The sequence below is a fragment of the Aricia agestis genome, chromosome 3 (assembly GCF_905147365.1).
Source record: "Aricia agestis chromosome 3, ilAriAges1.1, whole genome shotgun sequence".
Taxonomy (NCBI): domain Eukaryota; kingdom Metazoa; phylum Arthropoda; class Insecta; order Lepidoptera; family Lycaenidae; genus Aricia; species Aricia agestis.
Window position 1 is genome coordinate 22,386,867 of NC_056408.1, and position 17,543 is coordinate 22,404,409.

Below are 17,543 nucleotides of genomic sequence, written 5' to 3' on the forward strand. Positions count from 1 at the left end.
TATAGTTGAGGAGTTTTGGTACAGGTTTGGTTGAAATTTAGTGGGCTTAGGGGAAAAAAATTCTATATAGTTGGCATCACCGTCATTATCGAATGTCACCTGTTTTTAGTTTTTACTTTTTAGTATAGCTTCGTTAGGAAACTCAAAAGTACCTAAAACAAACGTATTTTTAAAATAATTCTAATTTACGGTTAGTACGGATTTCTTAAATAAGTAAATAGCAGTTACATTGCAAGTCATGTAATATTTTTAAAGTAAAATCATGAACGACAACGCTGAACGTGTCCAAAGGGAAACAGTGCCGCCGAAGAATTCTTGCTGGACCATCAGCTTGACAATTTTTACTATCTGTCTTGGTAAGTGCTTTTCTTTCAATATATTACTAATAAACATTATTGCAGACGTACTTAATACTAATTCCACTTAAACACATTACACCTATGCTATGTTACAAAAAAATCACAAAGTACAAGTCTGTCAAGAAAGAGTAGACGCAGTACAAAATTTTCTAAACGTAATTACGCTCTCAAAAGGTGTTTTGTTCTCTTTGTATTTCCACACTTTTATCCTGATTTAATAACATTTTCATATTTTTATATGATTTTAAAATTGTGTACCGCGTCTACTCTTTTATGACAAGCTATATCTCCAATTGCAAATGTGAAGTTTTTAAATAAGAAGTAATAATATAAGTAGGTACAATTTTGGTAATTGTAAAATGATTTGATAGCATTTTATTTTTTACAGCAATCTCTTTAGCATTTATACATTATAAATATGTCTCGATGCTTTTTGAGAATGACCGGAACTTCTCACACTTGTCGGAGCTGGAAAGGGAAATGTCTCTACGCACTGAAATGGGATTTTACTATTCCTACTATAAGACCGTGGTGGAGTCAAACCCCTTCTCTAACACACTTGCTCAATTGATGTATGATCGTCTCGTTGAATACCCTAAAGAAGTCAATGCATTCAACAGATTCAACATTTATCCCGAGGTAAATGTGTTGTCATGACATACAAATACTACTGAATATTATACTAAGTAGTATGATATGGTACAAATCTGCATCAATGCAATATTTTTGCAGTTATTTTCCTTGCTTCAACTTGTCTGTCGGAAAAGGAATATCAAACTGCAAAACTTTAATAAAATTTGGTATGGAATTAGTTGATGTCCTGAATTAACACTGTATAGGCTACTTTTTACTGTGGGAAATATCACAATTTATTTTCTCTAATAAACTGCGGGTAACACCTCGGGGCACATGCAGTTATTGTTACTTGAGAAGCAAACTACCTAATCTGTAGTTTGCTTCTCAAGTAATTGTTGAAACAATTCTAGATGTTTTATGAGTTTGGCCTTAATTAACAAACATGACCAGAGTATGTTGTGCATCTTTGCCAATTAAGATGTGATATACAAGTATTTATTAAAATAATAGATATAATTATCCTCAAATTTTCTTGTTAATGAATAAAATATATCATAGTAGAATAAAAAATTGCAAGTTACAAATTTTTTTCTCATATTATTTATTTTAAATCATATTATATTAATTTTATTATATGTTAAATCAATTACCTGATTCATCTAACGGGCAGTACAACTATATGTTTGTATCAAAGAATACATTATAATGTAACAATACTTTTCAGGTTATGTTGGGATGCTTGTACCGATATTTGGAGCCGATGATAAACACATCCTGCTACAAAGAGTGCCACTTGATAGAGCGGGGCGGGGGGTACTCCCCAGTGGAAAGCTGTGTCGGTATCGGACAACCGATATACTTCTACCTGGAGGCTGTGTGGTGGCTCGCCGGGCTGACCGTCGCCGCTCTGTTTCTGCATGCTGTAGCATTAAGGTAAAGAGTTAAGGGTTTACGCATAATATCAAGTTTCCATACAAGCCTTGTGGCAGACTATTTGAATTGGTTTTGCCCGCAGCTGTTTGTAGTTTTAAAATATTTGTAGAAAAAAAAACAAAAGATTTGTTGATATTAAAAAAATTTTTTAAAAATTAAAGTGTTCTTTTATAATATGAAGCTATTATTATATTGAATTAAGTTAAATAAATAGGTAAAATGACTCTAGGGTGTTGTTCCCATAATATAATGTCGATTATTTCCACTATTTAGCGAATTTTGCAGTATGCAAAGTAGTATGATGCTCAATGCCACCAGCTTTCGGCAGAATTTTCAGTCCAGCTTTTAATCTAGGTACTTCCCGACTCATTATAGAAGTACAGCTGCAGGAATGTTTTATAGAATACTAGCTGTCCCGGTGAACTTCGTGTCACTTTAAAACCCTTCCTGGACTTCTACGAATATTTTAAGACTAAAATCAGCCCAATCCGTTTAGCTGTTTTCGTGTTTTAGCGCGACTAACACATTTGAAAATCCATTTTTATTTTTTACTAGTTGTCCCGGTGAACTTCGTGTCACTTTAAAACCTTCCCTGGACTTTTACGAATATTTTAAGGCTAAAATCAGTGCAATCTGTTCAGCCGTTTTCGAGTTTTAGCGCGACTAACACATTTGAAAATCCATTTTTATATATAAGACTAGCTGTCCCGGTGAACTTCGTGTCACTTTAAAACCTTCCCTGGACTTCTACGAATATTTTGAGACTAAAATCAGCCCAATCCGTTTAGCTGTTTTCGTGTTTTAGCGCGACTAACACATTTTAAAATCCATTTTTATTTTTTACTAACTGTCCCGGTGAACTTCGTGTCACTTTAAAACCTTCCCTGGACTTCTACGAATATTTTAAGACTAAAATCAGGCCAATCCGTTCAGCCGTTTTTTAGTTTTAGCGCGACTAACACATTTGAAAATCCATTTTTATATATAAGATATACTAATGAGAAGATTAACTATTTACTTACACAAAAAATATGAAAAAAAAAAAATCTTTAAGAAATTCGAGAAAAAATGGATTTGCATTTTTTGCAAAAGGAAAATTAATAGTTAAAAAACTCATTAAATGACGGCGCGGCGCGTAGATTGTATGCTAAATGGTTAAGTCTTCTCTAAAATGCACGAATAACTAAAATTAAAAATAAAATTAAAAATATAGCTACAGGTTGTAACATAAGTGATAAATGATAATACTTTAGTTAGGGTATACAATAAGTGTCCCTTGTATAAAGTTCACTCTGAAAAGAGCAGCGGGGCTAAAATGCAGTCGCTTTGAAGTGTCATGATATGAATCATAATATGATTCATTTTTCTAAAATCGCAAAATGCTATCAAAATGCAAATCTGCTTGCAATTCATTTCTGTATTTTTGTACTGATTTGACATTTGTCAGTTTGACAGTTTTGACAATTCATTTGCTGAATTGATTGAGAGGAATTGCTAAATGTGATCATTTAGCAATTCCTCTCAATCAATCAATTTTTTTGTTGATTTGCGCGCCCTGGCGTAGAGTTTCCCCATACAAAAGTGAAAAAAGAATATTCTCTTTCAGCGCTACTACTTTCACAGTAAACTCTAATACACGGGACTCATACACAGTACACACCCTAAAGTATTATCACTTAGTATTGTTATACCCTGTATACTAATATTATTAAGTTGGAGTGTTTGTGTGTTTGAAAGTGCTAATCTCAGGAACTGCTTATTCGATTTGAAAAAATATTTTTGTGTTGGATAGGCCATTTATCGAGGAAGACTTTAAGCTAATAAATAACGCCGTTTTTTTGTATTTTCCTGAATATTCATGTTATAATTGAATTTACGTTTAGTTGAAAATACGAACTTAAAATGCCTAATATCTCGGCTCCGATATAGTTTATATGTCCCCCATAATAAAGTTTACTCCCCTTGATATGTTCTTTCATAATATGCTGGTTTGGTGAGTGGCCGCGAGATTTGAAAATGACGCCAATATTACCCAAACCCCTTTCTTTTGGATGTTTTCAATACGATCAATATAGTTATTATACATAGGATTCCAAACTTGCGAGGCGTATTCCAATTGGGGACGAACATAGGTACAATATAATGTTTTTAATATTTTTATATCTTTGAAAGACGATGCACACCTTAGCACAAAACCGAGCGCTTTGTAAGCTTTAGATACTATTTGATCTACGTGTGCGTCAAACAGTAATTTGGAGTCGTGGTATACTCCTAGATCACGAACTGACGTAAGACGTTTGAAAGGTTGTTGCATAAGCGTATACGCTTATTCTTACTAGTTATAAACTAGTAAGAATTACGTTCTGTTTTCTCGAAAAGGTGACAACGCGGCATTTTGAGGGATTAAGATCGAGACAATTTTGGGAACAATACTGTTCTAGTCGTGTTATGTCGGCCTGCAGTGCAGATGCATCCGATTGAGACGAGATAATGAATTAATGACAGGAAGAGTACCATTTATTTTCTATCAAGCTAGTTTTTCAATGTCTCCATTGCATTGTTTTTTTTTTTTGATAAATGGGTTTTAAGTATAAGACGGTATTACAGCCAGAGCATAGTGGGGGGCTTGTTCGCGGTGGTGCAGTACTTCGCTAACCACGCGGAGTGCACGCGCGTGCAGTGGGCGCCCAACGAGCGCGAGAACTTCGCCATGCCCTTCCTGCTACTGCAGATGTGGCTGCTGACGCTGCAGCTCCGGGAGAAGGGCAAGATGACCAAGCTGCAGCTACAGGTTTGTTAACGGTTGTACTGTGATGTTTTTGACCTCCGACGACGAAACCTTCTCAAGTTTACTATAAAGATATTTAATAATTAAACAATCCTTTAACCTTTTAGGTGTCCATATTCATCGTGAACATCATCTGCCTGCTGTTCTGGCAGTTCAGCCAGTTCATATTCCTCACGCAGACCGCCATATTCTTTCTGATGGAGCAGCTCCGGATCATCGACATCAAGACGCTCTCGCTGTACCTGCACTCACAGTTCTGCAGCATCCAGACCGCCGTGCTGATGCTGCAGGGCAACGACATGCTGAAGTCGTCGCTGTTCGTGTCCTTCTTCCTCGCGGTGTCCGCCTACTGCCTGTTCTTCAGCTCGCTCCGCGTGAAGATCCGCAGCCGCTGGGACGTGGCGCTGGAGGCGGGGCTGGTGACGGCGCGCGTGATGGCGGTGGCCGCCTGCTCGCTGTACATCAAGCGGGCGATCGGCGCGCTGCTCGAGGTGGAGGAGGACACGCACGTGTGGGACATCCTGCGCGCGAAGCTGACGGGCCACCGGAGCTTCCACACGATGATCTACACGTGCTCGGAGGTGTTCGACTACCTGCCGCTGTCGTCGCTGGCGGGCATGACGCGCAGCCTGCTGCTGCCGCTGGCGGCGCTCAACGTGGTGAGCTTCGCGGTGCGGTGCGCGGCGGCGGCGGTGAGCGAGTGCGCGCGCGACCTGGCCGCGCTCGACCTGCGCCGCGACGACGACGACGACAGCGGCATCGAGGGCGCGCCCGACCTCAACGACCTCGACAAACGTATCGAGACCAGCGTGAGTTCTATCAATCATACAGTTGATAGATCGAATGAAGGTTGTAATTCTCACCCACTTGAACTTTGAAATACACCGCACGCGTCTTTAAACAATGCAATGCCGTGAGCATATAAAATGTTTTGCCCATGTCTCAGCACTTGAATATTGTCTCAGCTGGGCGGCACCGTGGACTCGGTGGTGCTGGTGCTGCGGCGCGTGGACTGCGACGCGGCCGTGGTGTACAACGCGGCGCAGGCGGCGGCGTTCGGCGTCATGGCGGCGCTCGTCATGCGCCTCAAGCTGCTGTTCGCCGCGCAGTGCTGCGTGCTCTTCTCGCTCACCTTCAATAAGTCATACTACGCGTGAGTACAGCCCGGTGCTGGTGCTGAGACGCGGCGGCGAAAAATCTTATCCTACAGTATAATATTCACACAACACACATTCACACAACTTAGTTATTATTATTATTCCAGTCTGCCGAAGTCTGTGACGCGGTACATGCCGCTGGTGTGGGCGCTGTACGTGCTCACGCTGGGCCGCGCGCTCGTCGCCAACGTCAGCCACGAGATGTCGCACATCGGTAGGTTAAGCAAAAGAAAGATATTTTGGTTCGACTAAAATCTCGGCGATGGTTTTTTATTACTAACTACCAGCTTGTGCTGTCCCAATGGTGGGCAAAGCTCCCCTAGGACTTCTATTCACCTGGTTCCTGAGCCAGCTTACCTAAATTTGTTTGTTTTTGTTTATTTTGAATTCAGGGGAATTCAGCGACTACCCGCAGGAGCAGCTGCTCAAGTTCATCAGCACGCAGACGGGGCCGGGCGCGTTCGCCGGCTCCATGCCCGTGTCGGCCACCGTCATGCTCGCCACGCGCCGCCCCGTCATCGCGCACCCGCACTACGAGCACCTGGACGCCAGGTACGACGATGTGGCCGTACAACTAAGTCCTGCATCGCGCTATCGAAATTTTCTAAGGACGGTACATATACGACAGCTGAAATCAATCACGTGGGCTTCGGCCTCACCGAGCATACCACCTCGCTGGGGCGAAAGATCTTCCTTTGCGGCCTCCACGTTAATTCATATTCTGTAACGTCATCGGTGCGCAAAAAGTCGGGGGCGGTAACCCCGAGGTTTTGGGGTAAAGCATGCAAATGTCAGGCTGCGACTCTATAGCTCCATATCCAAATATTACCTTCTAGATATTATTCTCTGTCTGCTCACTCACTATATATTGCAATTTATATATTATTTCAGGAAGCGCGCGTACGACGTGTACAAGGTGTACGGGCGGTTCTCGGCGGAGGAGTACTACGCGGACCTGAGCCGCCTGCGAGCCACCTACCTCATCATAGAGACCAAGTACTGCTACGGACGGAGCAAGTGAGTATCACTTTTCACTTATTAATCTGTACCCCTATTCATATAGGCTCGTAACGAATGTTTTATGGTTACAAACTTCACAATTTTAAGTTTCAGCTGTGTTATGACTAATTATGAACAAGGCCATTATAATTCGATACATATGTATAATGTAGAAAAATCTCATCTCGAGAACAGCTGAAACGATTTCGATAATATTTTATTCGTTGCGCTCGCTAATATCGAAGGAAGGTTCTTATGAAATAAAAATTTATTAAAATTTCGTGAAAAATTAGAAAGCTTAAGAATACCGAACCGCAAGATCATATCAAATGACGTTACCTTATCGCATTTTACAATTTGAACTTCATAGATATTACCCGACAACGTCCGTCGGGTCAGGCTAGTATATTTAATAGGACCCTCACCAATGCCGGTTTTAGTACTACCAGAGCCCTGGGCGAAATTTCTTCGGTACCTAGGGTGCTGGTAGTGCAAAAACCCGCCCCTTTTTACGCCGCTGCTGCCCCTCCCCCCTCCAGCAAGGGGTGCTCGTTCGCGGACATCTGGGACGTGGAGGAGCCGGAGCTGCGGGCGCGGCCGCCGCTCTGCCACACGTTGCTCACGCAGACCGTCGACCACTTCTACCCGCTCTTCCGCAACGAGCACTACGCCCTGCTGCGCGTGCACGACTTCAGCGTCAGGTTAGTGGCCGCTGTACTCCACGGTCATAATAATATATAATATCTACGGACGCTTCACACCACGTCAGTCTGGCTCCCTGCTAAGTACCTAAAGTGTTACAGGTACCAGACAACTTATATTATACACATATTTAATACAACATCCAGATCCGGGAGCATTGAAAACTTTTTTGTTCCGTCGGCTGGATTCGAATCCGCAACCTCCGGCTTGAGCTGCCACACACTCAACCAATTGAGCCACAGAGGTCATAATGTCGACTTTCATTATACTTAAGTTTAATGTCAACAACGTGTAGCACATAAGACCGGGCTGCCAAAACTTTCAACGCACGCTAGCCCCGCCTACACACCCCGGTATCCTCCAACCATGATTAAAGTGTGTGATCGTAGTAGTGCAAATTATTTAATGATAGTAACTCAATAAGTGTAACAGATATTTGTTGAAAAGCCCAGAAATATTAGAGATGAAAATTCCCCGGAAAGTTTCCATTTCTAAAGGTGGCCAAACACGGGACAATTATCGTGACGATTTATCTCCTCGATGTTAAAATCGAACGACAAATTGTACGTGTGTAGCAATATCGCGAACGATTTTACGTTCAACAGATCGATTGGACGATTTTCTTGACGATCGATCGAAACGACAAATACACGGGACGTGTATGGGCACCCTAAGGAATATTTCCTGAAAATTTCCAAATTTGGAAGTTTCGAAAACTGTCATTTATCTTATAAAGACAGTTGTGACGTTTATTTTTAAATGCAAATAACACTAAAATTATTGATTTTTGATTAAATTGAACATAGTTTAGGTATAAAATATGTGATATGAAAGCAGATTTGTTTACTTTATTATTCAGTCGCATGATTTAGATCGTTTTTATAAATATTTATCTAAGACTAGCTGTTGCCCGCGACTTCGTCCGCGTTAGCATAGTAGATCACATCCCAAGTATTATTTATTGTACAAAATTATTCAATATACAGAATTGACTTTCCTACGATTTTATTATATATAGATGTTCCGCGCGGCTTCGCTTGCGTAATTTAGGAATTTCACGCAACCGTACATTTTGCAGCAAAAAACTTCACGTGGTCTATTCTTCATGTTTGCCAAATAACATAAAAATTACTCCAGTAGTTCATAAGATAATAAGCAATTCCATATAATTTCCCCCGTTTTTTCCACATCTTCAACTATTTCTTCGCTTCTATTAGTCTTAGCGTGTAGTAATACAGAAAATAATATTTTTGAAGTATACGTGTCTCTATTAAGGGTCGAATTAACGGCTAAACTTCTTTCTAAAGTCAATCAGCTGATTTGATCTTACTCATACTTACATAAAAAAAATTACGTATTGAATTGAGTACCTCATCTGTTTTAAAAATTACTATTTTATAGGAGAAAAACCATTTTAAAAATTTCGCAAATGTTTCTGAAAGTTTCCAAAATTTCGGAAACTGGAAGTTTTCACGGAAATTTTCCGGTAAACTTCCTGAAACATTCCAAAGTTTCGGAAACTTTTCGAAATTTTCAACACTAAGAAATATTCATAATTCCAGAATGCCCAGTTTTGAAAAATATAACTATCGAGTCAAAATAAGTGAATCGTGTTTACCGCTGACTAATATCAGATACAACTCGGGCGAATTAACATGACACCTGGTTCAATTGACGTTTCTCTTAAGTACTGAGTGCAAAAAAAGTTTTTTTATTTAAAGTTATTTAAAAAAAAATTACGTTACCGGAACTAGTTATTTTTATAGGGCTACACTAACCACAGTATTAACCAAGTACGAGTTGGACTCGCCCAAGGGTTCCCCAGCAGGAATACGAGGTTTATAGATGCGTCCGATAATTTGTATCTAGCTTCATATTAATATATTCCGTGAGTAGCTAATTCATACCACAGACGCACGGCAATGTTCAAACGTTAATACGAATAACAAAAACTTAACAAATTTAACGTTCAAATGTAACAACTAACAAATAACACAACAAAACTCAACAAAAATCCAAAAACAATAACCATTAACTACTAACAAATAACTCCGAAACGCAAACTCAATAACACACGTGTAACGGTAACAGATATAATATGCTAACGCTACTGGACGCGTACGACGAGAGCGGGGTGCTGCGCGGGGAAGCGAGGGAGGGGTAAAATTTAAGCCAGGTGTCAAGTTAACTCGCCCGAGTTGTAAATATACAATGTAGAGTTTCGTTTACTAATACGTTTGCACTCAGTTGATACACCACACATAAGTTAGATACTTGAGTCCAAATATATTAATATATACAGCATCTCAAGAATGATCTTGAGTGTGATGGTAGGGGCAGTTAATTAATACGGACCTTATTGTCACTGGCGTGTGATAACTGACAATAATAGCTAACAAGTGGCAAAAGTCGGCTACACTGCCACTTGCGAGATCACAAGCAATGTAAATGACAGCGCGACCGCGCCGCTATTTTAATAAATCATCACCTACTGGTTTATCATCTATAGGTACTGCATTATTCTGGTACAGTTGCGGTAGGTTCTATCGTACCCGCAACTCTGCCTTAAGCGATGAGTGGAGCACCATGGGGTTTTAGTGGGTAGACTACAGGACAGGAGTCCCACATACCCCGGCCGAATCCCCAATTTGCCGGGGATGCATAAAGCATTTCCCCATGTTAAAAAAAGAAAAAAGTACTGCATTATTATCATTACAACTTGTTTCGTCCCACTGGGTTGTGAGGGAAAAAGGAATATAGAGTGCTCTTGTGTACTGCGCAACACTTGGGCACTATAAAAATACTCCTGCGTAACTGGCCTGGTTTCAATGAAACCGGCCACCGTCACCGAAACCGGTGTGGGAGTTATTATTACTACTTGTTATATCAATATAATATTATAATAGATGTTGTGAATGTTCCCAGGTACATGCCTCGTAGTTTCGACACCTGACATCCGTCCGACACGACCTCAAAGAGACAACGGTAGTTTAGTACCGACGGGCCAGCGATAATGGACGAAGAGGATATTTTTGTAAGATTGCTGTTGGATATGTATGGCATGCGCACAATTTTAAGATCGCTCGGCTAAACTGGCGGGGGTAATGGCATATATGCCCCACCACACATTCCCACAACTGTATCTCTTGTGTCGCCAGGTTCGACAGCGGTATCTAATCACGAAAACCCATCGATATGATCTCAGGGAGCTCGAGGGACATGCTAAAGCTCGGTAATGGCATCAGCCAATAACATCAAACATGTCACCGCCTGATCGCCAATAACGATGCTTTTGAGCCCCTAGCCAACGCATTTTCTTTGGCGCTTTTTTATAGAGTCGGCTATCAAAAATATAACATGGAATTGACGTACGCGTTCGATAATATGAAGCCGACATTCAACTCATGTCATGTCAATTCCATACGTTTTGATCGGCGATTCTATAAAGAAGCGATAAAGAAAACGTGTTGGCTTGGGGTTCTTATTACTGATCTACCAATAGCGTGTCGCCCGCACCCCCCTCCTTCATCGCCCCACCAAAGAGTCCAAAAGTCAAACACTGCGAGCTCCTGCCGAGCTATCTTAAAGCTGTGCACGGCTTACATCTAGTTATAATCGCCAGTGGATTAACAACTTGCCATTTTATTAGGTGCAACATTAAAAAAGGTGGTGAAAAGCTTATTTTAAGTGATGGTTCTGATAGATAGAAATATGAACTCGGCGTCTGTAGGCGTTAACATACCTACAGCTTCTGTTTATGTTAGACCGCACTGCGCGACACGACACGACTCAACACTGCACGTTTCATACAATTGAATTTGTAATACGCCAGCGGGTCCTTTTACAAACGTCAGTTCTATGGAACATGAAGTCGTGTCGTGTCGTATAGTGCGGTCTTAGCTTAAGCCAGTAACCGGATTCTCCTATTTTGAGCAACGTTAATGCAGTCTCGTTCTAATTGTTCGACTTTGCTATTTCCTGTCAAACAAAATAAATATTTTACATACATCCAATAGCTTTGTCCACATTGTGCCTTTTTCTGTTCATCAAGGGCATGCCTTATAGCGCTGTCAACAGCGGACCTGAGGCATGCCCGTAGCGCGCCTTTCAACGCGGGTGGATTTTGACGCGCGTCACGGGCATGCCACATCTTCGCTGTTGAGTGCGCTATAACGCATGCCCTTGTTGAACAAAAAAAGGCACAATGTGGACAAAGCTAATAAACGTTATTATTATGTTGGATTGACTTGGACGTCGGATTGATTTCAAGTGTATTTTGTAGTTTGATAAGTTAAGAGTCTGATAACGGAGCAGCATTAATGTTGAATTAAAATTGTCGAATATAGACAATGGTATCTACTATTTACTCTACTAGTCTTGCCTAACTTATGTAGAACCTGTCCTTAGAAGAAATCGATAATACTTTCAGGTAAATTGGCAATATTATGTGCACAATTTTATGTATCTACATTCTACATGTTAAGACAATGGTATCTACTATTTACTCTACTAGTCTTGCCTAACTTATGTAGAACCTGTCCTTGGAAATAATAATCGATAAAACTTTCAGGTAAATTGGCAATATTATGTGCACAATTTTATGTATACTACATTCTACATGTTAAAATATATAAATTAGATACTTAATGTGAAATTAATATAATGATAAAACTTATATAATTAATATAATGATAAAAGTGGCCAAAATAAGAGTGAGGTGTATCAAAGCAATGTATTTAAAATTGTAATCTATGCATTTAATAAATCTGCTTTTATTTTGATAAGTAGTTTAGTAAGATAAGGGCACGCAATAGAATCTATTATAGCAAAGTTTTCACGCTAGACGGCAGCACTCGCATATTATACAGTAAACAAAAAGTTTTGCTCGAAGTTTGACAACGTTTCTGTCAATATTCTGATACGACGTGTGCAACATGTCGGATTTTGGTCGGATTATTTAATGTATGTATCATAAAGTTAATATACCTAGCGGTATAGAGCAACAAATCTCGAGCTATCAAACGAAACCGAAATTGGTTTCATCTGTGCGTAAAAATATGTGTACGTATACACTTACACAAGCATGATTTAACATGATTTCTATGAGATTAAATTGTCAACGTGCGGCACGTGCCGACTGGACGTCAAAAAAAGAGTGCTGCTGTCATGTTTCTTCGAAATTGGTTTCATCTGTGCGTAAAAATATGTGTACGTATACACTTACACAAGCATGATTTAACATGATTTCTATGAGATTAAATTGTCAACGTGCGGCACGTGCCGACTGGACGTCAAAAAAAGAGTGCTGCTGTCATGTATCACACGTCTCTTTTTACCACGCAGTGTTACTGATAGTGACATCTCTCTTGCTCAGCCCTTTGTTTCTCTATTCCGTTCTTTATGGTATGTACTAGTAGCGCCCTCTGTTCCGACCTTTGCGCAATGTTTCCTATTGCGGATGCTCATGAGTTACGGGTGCACACCGCACAGTATAATGTAATATGTTATTCATATTGTGCGTATAGCCACATTTACTTCGAGAAACACATACGTACACAGGAGTAACAAAACTAAGTGATAATAATTTAGGGTATGTTTTCCTTATAATATAGAGTTTATTGTGAAAGTGGCAGCACTGAAAGAGCAATTTTTTTGTGATTTGTATGAATTTTTCCATAATAAGATGAAAAAAAGTTACTCTTTCAGCGCTGTTACTTTTACAGCAAACTCCTTTTAGGGAACTGCTCCTACTCCATTCAAGTACTATCACTAGTTTTGTTACACCCTGTATATTATTCTCTTTGATTTTTAGAAAATATGTCATAAAATGAACATTACATTGTATGTCATGTAAATCTACAGGCTGTAATTAAACAAAGTGATAATAGTTTAGGATGTGTATGAGTTTTTTTATAGAGTTTACTGTGAAAGTACCGTAAGTTGTGATTTGTATGGGCACTAGCGTCATGAATTTTCCATACAAAAGTTTAAAAAAAGTCACTATTTCAACGCTGATACTTTTACAGCGAATACTTTAGTTATAGGGGACCCATACACCCCCTTAAGTATTATCACTTGGTTTTGTTACAACCTGTATAGTAATTGTATCGACAATAATTTAGCCCCTAACCTATTATTAATTACAATGTAACTTTTTCGTTAAGTCCCTTTTGAGGTCAAGTCTAGCTATTGTAATACCTCGAATACATGCTCAGTATAAATTATACTTTATTTTTACGAGTAAAAATGATAAACAATTTTATTTTTGTAAAATATTCGATCACTTTTCCACTAGAGTGATACCACCAAAAATAGAACGCATCATCGTCGTGTTTGATGTGACGTGTGTGGCATATTAAAGTTATGGAAATTAATGATATTTTCTATTAATTTCATTAACATGCTAATTTTCATGTCATAGCATGCTCGTGCTACTGCTTTGCTATTTGCTAAAATCGTGGCATCGTTAACTCTGGGTTCGCATCACACCGCTCGCGTTGAGTTTTATTTCGCATAGAGTGAAAAATAGCAAGTTAAATAGCAGTTAGCGGCCAGCGCTGCGGTGCATAACAGCGCGGACGTGATTTTTTTCATGATCGTAGACTATTGCTGCGCACGTTAATATTAGCAATCATATTTTTTGCAGGTACGCCATTTGACAGTTAATAATGCTATTTTTACACTGTGGCATTTAACGCGTTATTCTGTAGACTGTAGGTATCGGCGATGCAACAGATCGAAGCAGTTAGCCTCGCTCTTATTAATTAGAATAATATTTAGTATTTACACAACGGGTTACTCAATGTTGCTGCCTTTGTCTGAAACTGGATACATGGGAATGTTCTCTCGACAAGGGCAGCAACATGGCTCGTTTGTCGAAGTATACGTATATTGTATGTTGTGATTTTGGTCGGTATAAGACCTTTTAATGACGTAATGTTTTATAAGTTGTATCCGAATCACAAGGTTACTCACGAACTTCATTATAATATTAAATGTCAAAGTATGAAATTGACTAGCCTCATGGTTCGGGCTATTTTATATAAGCGGGCATTTTACTCAATTTTAACTTAATAATATCGAAAGCTATAACTCTGTATTTCTGTAAATTTCAAACATTTTTATGGACTAGTCTTAAAGGTGTACTTTGTCTGCGATCGTTTCGACGAAAGTATTATAAAATGTGATTTCATAGTTATCTATTTTAGAATATACGAGCATCGTGAGTTCTGTCTTTTATTGCAATCATTGGCATTTGAAATAGAGTAATAGTCCATTGAAATGTTACATGAGCTTTGCATTTATTAGAGGACGCAAATTTATTTTTGGGATATGTTGGGGGGGTCAACAATGTTCTAATAAATGCAATATTCGGTCCTTAAAACGTAACATTTCAATGGACTATAACGCATTTACATTCGCCATTTCGATATCAAAGAATTACGTCGAACCCCAAAATTTGACATCTAAACCCGGGCGCGCACTAGCGGCCAGGTCGCGGCGGCCATCGAAAGTATGGTGTGGTTACACGATCAGTTTTTCATCAATCTGATTCATCGGTCTGGTAAAGATACCAGACCGATGAATCAGATTATGAAAAACTGATCGTATTCGTGTAACCTACGTCTCATGACAATACTCAGTTATATTATATCGTTAGGCTGACCCCACATTTGGGGCATGCCTTTTCCTCGGGCGTATGAGCGACGCGTGCGTGCCGCAGCCCGCGATCGCACCGCACTAGCGTCGCGCACGCGGCGTTCTATCGCTCACACGCCCGAGGAACGCGCACGTCTAAGGGCGTTCGCTGCGTTAAGCGTGCGCCCGGCGCGGCCACCCGCGAGTCGTGCTTGTTTCATGTCGTCCCTTAGAGCAGCGCTGCGTGAGGCGGTTCAGCCGTCGCACGCGGTACGTGCAGCGGTGCCCGCCCCGCGGGCGACGGGTCAACAATCTAGACGTGACAAATGGGCTGATTGGCTGACGCCTTTGTACAAGTCGGCGTCGTCGTCTGTTGGTTAAGTAATATATCAATAAAAAATCCATAGGTATCGACTGTACACCCCGCAACCGAAAATATACTGGCCGCTGCGAGAGACGGGGGTGACCGTCGCGGCCGCCTGCGACGGTCAGGCGGGCCGCGCCGGGCACACGCTCAACGCAGCGAAAGCCCTAATGTGGAGGACTCCTTATTATAATTAAGTAATATTTATTATCATTTGAGGATAAATAGAAACCACGTCCTTGTAAAACAAACAATTTTAATTACTATTAAAACAAATACCAAACCGATAGTTATTATTTCATTCTTATACATTTTATTATATTTTGTAAACTTAAATCATGCTCTCATTATAATATAAAAAAAATATTAGCTTTAGTCACTACTTTAAAATGTGTGTACCGTTTTTTCAGTGTTTCGCGTTCGGTGTAACGGTATATAATTTGTGCGTCCTGGCTTCGTGTTCGGCGCGCATGTGCTGCGTCCACGCGTCCACATTCTGGTACAGCTGGAAAATTATATAAGTAACTCATTAAAGGGGTGACAGACGTGCGAGTAAGTACGCGGACTTATGGCTCGATGATCTTAATCGCCTGTGTGTCAACAAAGAGCCGCGAGCCTCGAACCTGGAGGCATAGTAATCAAGTGTGAGCGATTCTCGTGTGTCACCGACGCGAGCCGAGTAAGTTCGCGAACTTAAAACACGCGTGCATTAAGTTCGTACATCTATCAGGCCTTTAACATTGAAATGTACGGCAAGGTATTGTCACCATTTAACGGCACCTGCTACTGTACAGCTGCAGTATTTGCAGGAGGAGGGGTACACCACGATATTAATCCATACTTATATTATACAGTGTGTAACAAAAATAAGTGATAATACTTTAGGGTGTGTACGTGTTCCTTGTAGAGAGTTCACTGTGAAAGTAGCAGCTCTGAAAGACGAAAATTTTTTTTCACTTTTGTATGGGCAAGGGCCCGAACGTCACGAGTTTTCCCATACAAAATAAAAAAAAAATTGGTCTGTCAGCGCTGCTACTTTCACAGTGAACTCTCTACAAGGAACACGTACACACCCTAAAGTATTCTCACTTATTTTTGTTACACCCTGTAAATGCGAAAGTGTGTCTGTCTGTCACCTCTTCATGTTTAAACCACTGAAACGATTTACATAAGATATGGTGTGTAGATACTCGGTGTCCCCGGGAAAGGACATAGGAAGTTTTGTATACCGGGAAAACGTACCGCGTGCGGCGTGATAAACTTAAACGATTCGCGCGTTAACCGCTCTACCGATTCAGATGAAATTCCGTATGAAGATGCTTTGACATCCGGGAAGGGACATAGGATTTTTTTTGTTGCGGAAAAATCTACGCGCCATTAGCCGCGTACTGACCAAGCGAGCAGCCTCGGACATTTGCCGCGGTACGCATCCCGCTCGAGGCGGCCTCGGTCTGTATTTTTCTAAACCGAGGCTGCCTCGCGCGGCAATGCCGAGCCAGCATTGACGCTCATTTTTACTTGAAGTCGAATAGAGACCGCGCGAGCGAATAGTTTGCCCGAGACTACCATGAGGCCGCATATTCGGAAAGCTGTCGCCACCACTGCCTTTTTAATAATTCAGCTATTGGAAGGTTCATTTCCTGACTTATTTTTCTCCATGCATCTTCCCTTAGTCCCCTATATTTAGTGTAATCAGAACATTGCGCATCCCAAAGTCGTCTATATTCATATAGTTGTATTAGTTTAAGACACTGTTCTTTATCAATGACGCGTCAAGTCTAATCTTTATCAAGTCCTAATACGCAACGAATAAGCGAAGCAAAACACTCCCGTCTTGAGTGAGCGCGGCAAACGTACCGAGGCGCCTTTGAGCATCGACAAAAACCGACAACGCTCGACTCGGGCCGCGGCACGCTCGGGCAAGGCAACGCATGCTTTGCCTCGGGCGAGGCACGTCCTGACCGACCGAGCAACTGCCTCGCGAGGCTGCTCGCTTGGTCAGTACGCGGCTATTAACGAATTTTAGC

General features: G+C 40.7%; 1 protein-coding gene across 1 annotated transcript; it reads left to right on the forward strand.

Annotated features, from left to right (window-relative positions):
- The first annotated feature begins 198 nt into the window (after positions 1-198).
- LOC121740444 (probable C-mannosyltransferase DPY19L1) lies at positions 199-11,494 on the forward strand. Its single transcript, XM_042133134.1, has 11 exons — positions 199-356; positions 748-998; positions 1,660-1,868; positions 4,476-4,659; positions 4,764-5,465; positions 5,622-5,809; positions 5,921-6,027; positions 6,206-6,365; positions 6,705-6,830; positions 7,352-7,513; positions 10,440-11,494. Exons 1-11 carry the CDS (start codon positions 263-265, stop codon positions 10,465-10,467), a joined length of 2,211 nt encoding a protein of 736 aa, XP_041989068.1. The 5' UTR covers positions 199-262; the 3' UTR covers positions 10,468-11,494.
- The last annotated feature ends 6,049 nt before the right edge of the window (positions 11,495-17,543 follow it).

Excerpts from the sequence above, each read along its gene's own strand:
- LOC121740444 (XM_042133134.1), top strand. The coding sequence starts at position 263 with ATGAACGACAACGCTGAACGTGTCCAAAGGGAAACAGTGCCGCCGAAG. Across the intron at positions 5,810-5,920 it reads TTCAATAAGTCATACTACGC|TCTGCCGAAGTCTGTGACGC; the intron begins GTGAGTACAGCC and ends TTATTATTCCAG. Across the intron at positions 6,366-6,704 it reads TACGAGCACCTGGACGCCAG|GAAGCGCGCGTACGACGTGT; the intron begins GTACGACGATGT and ends ATATTATTTCAG.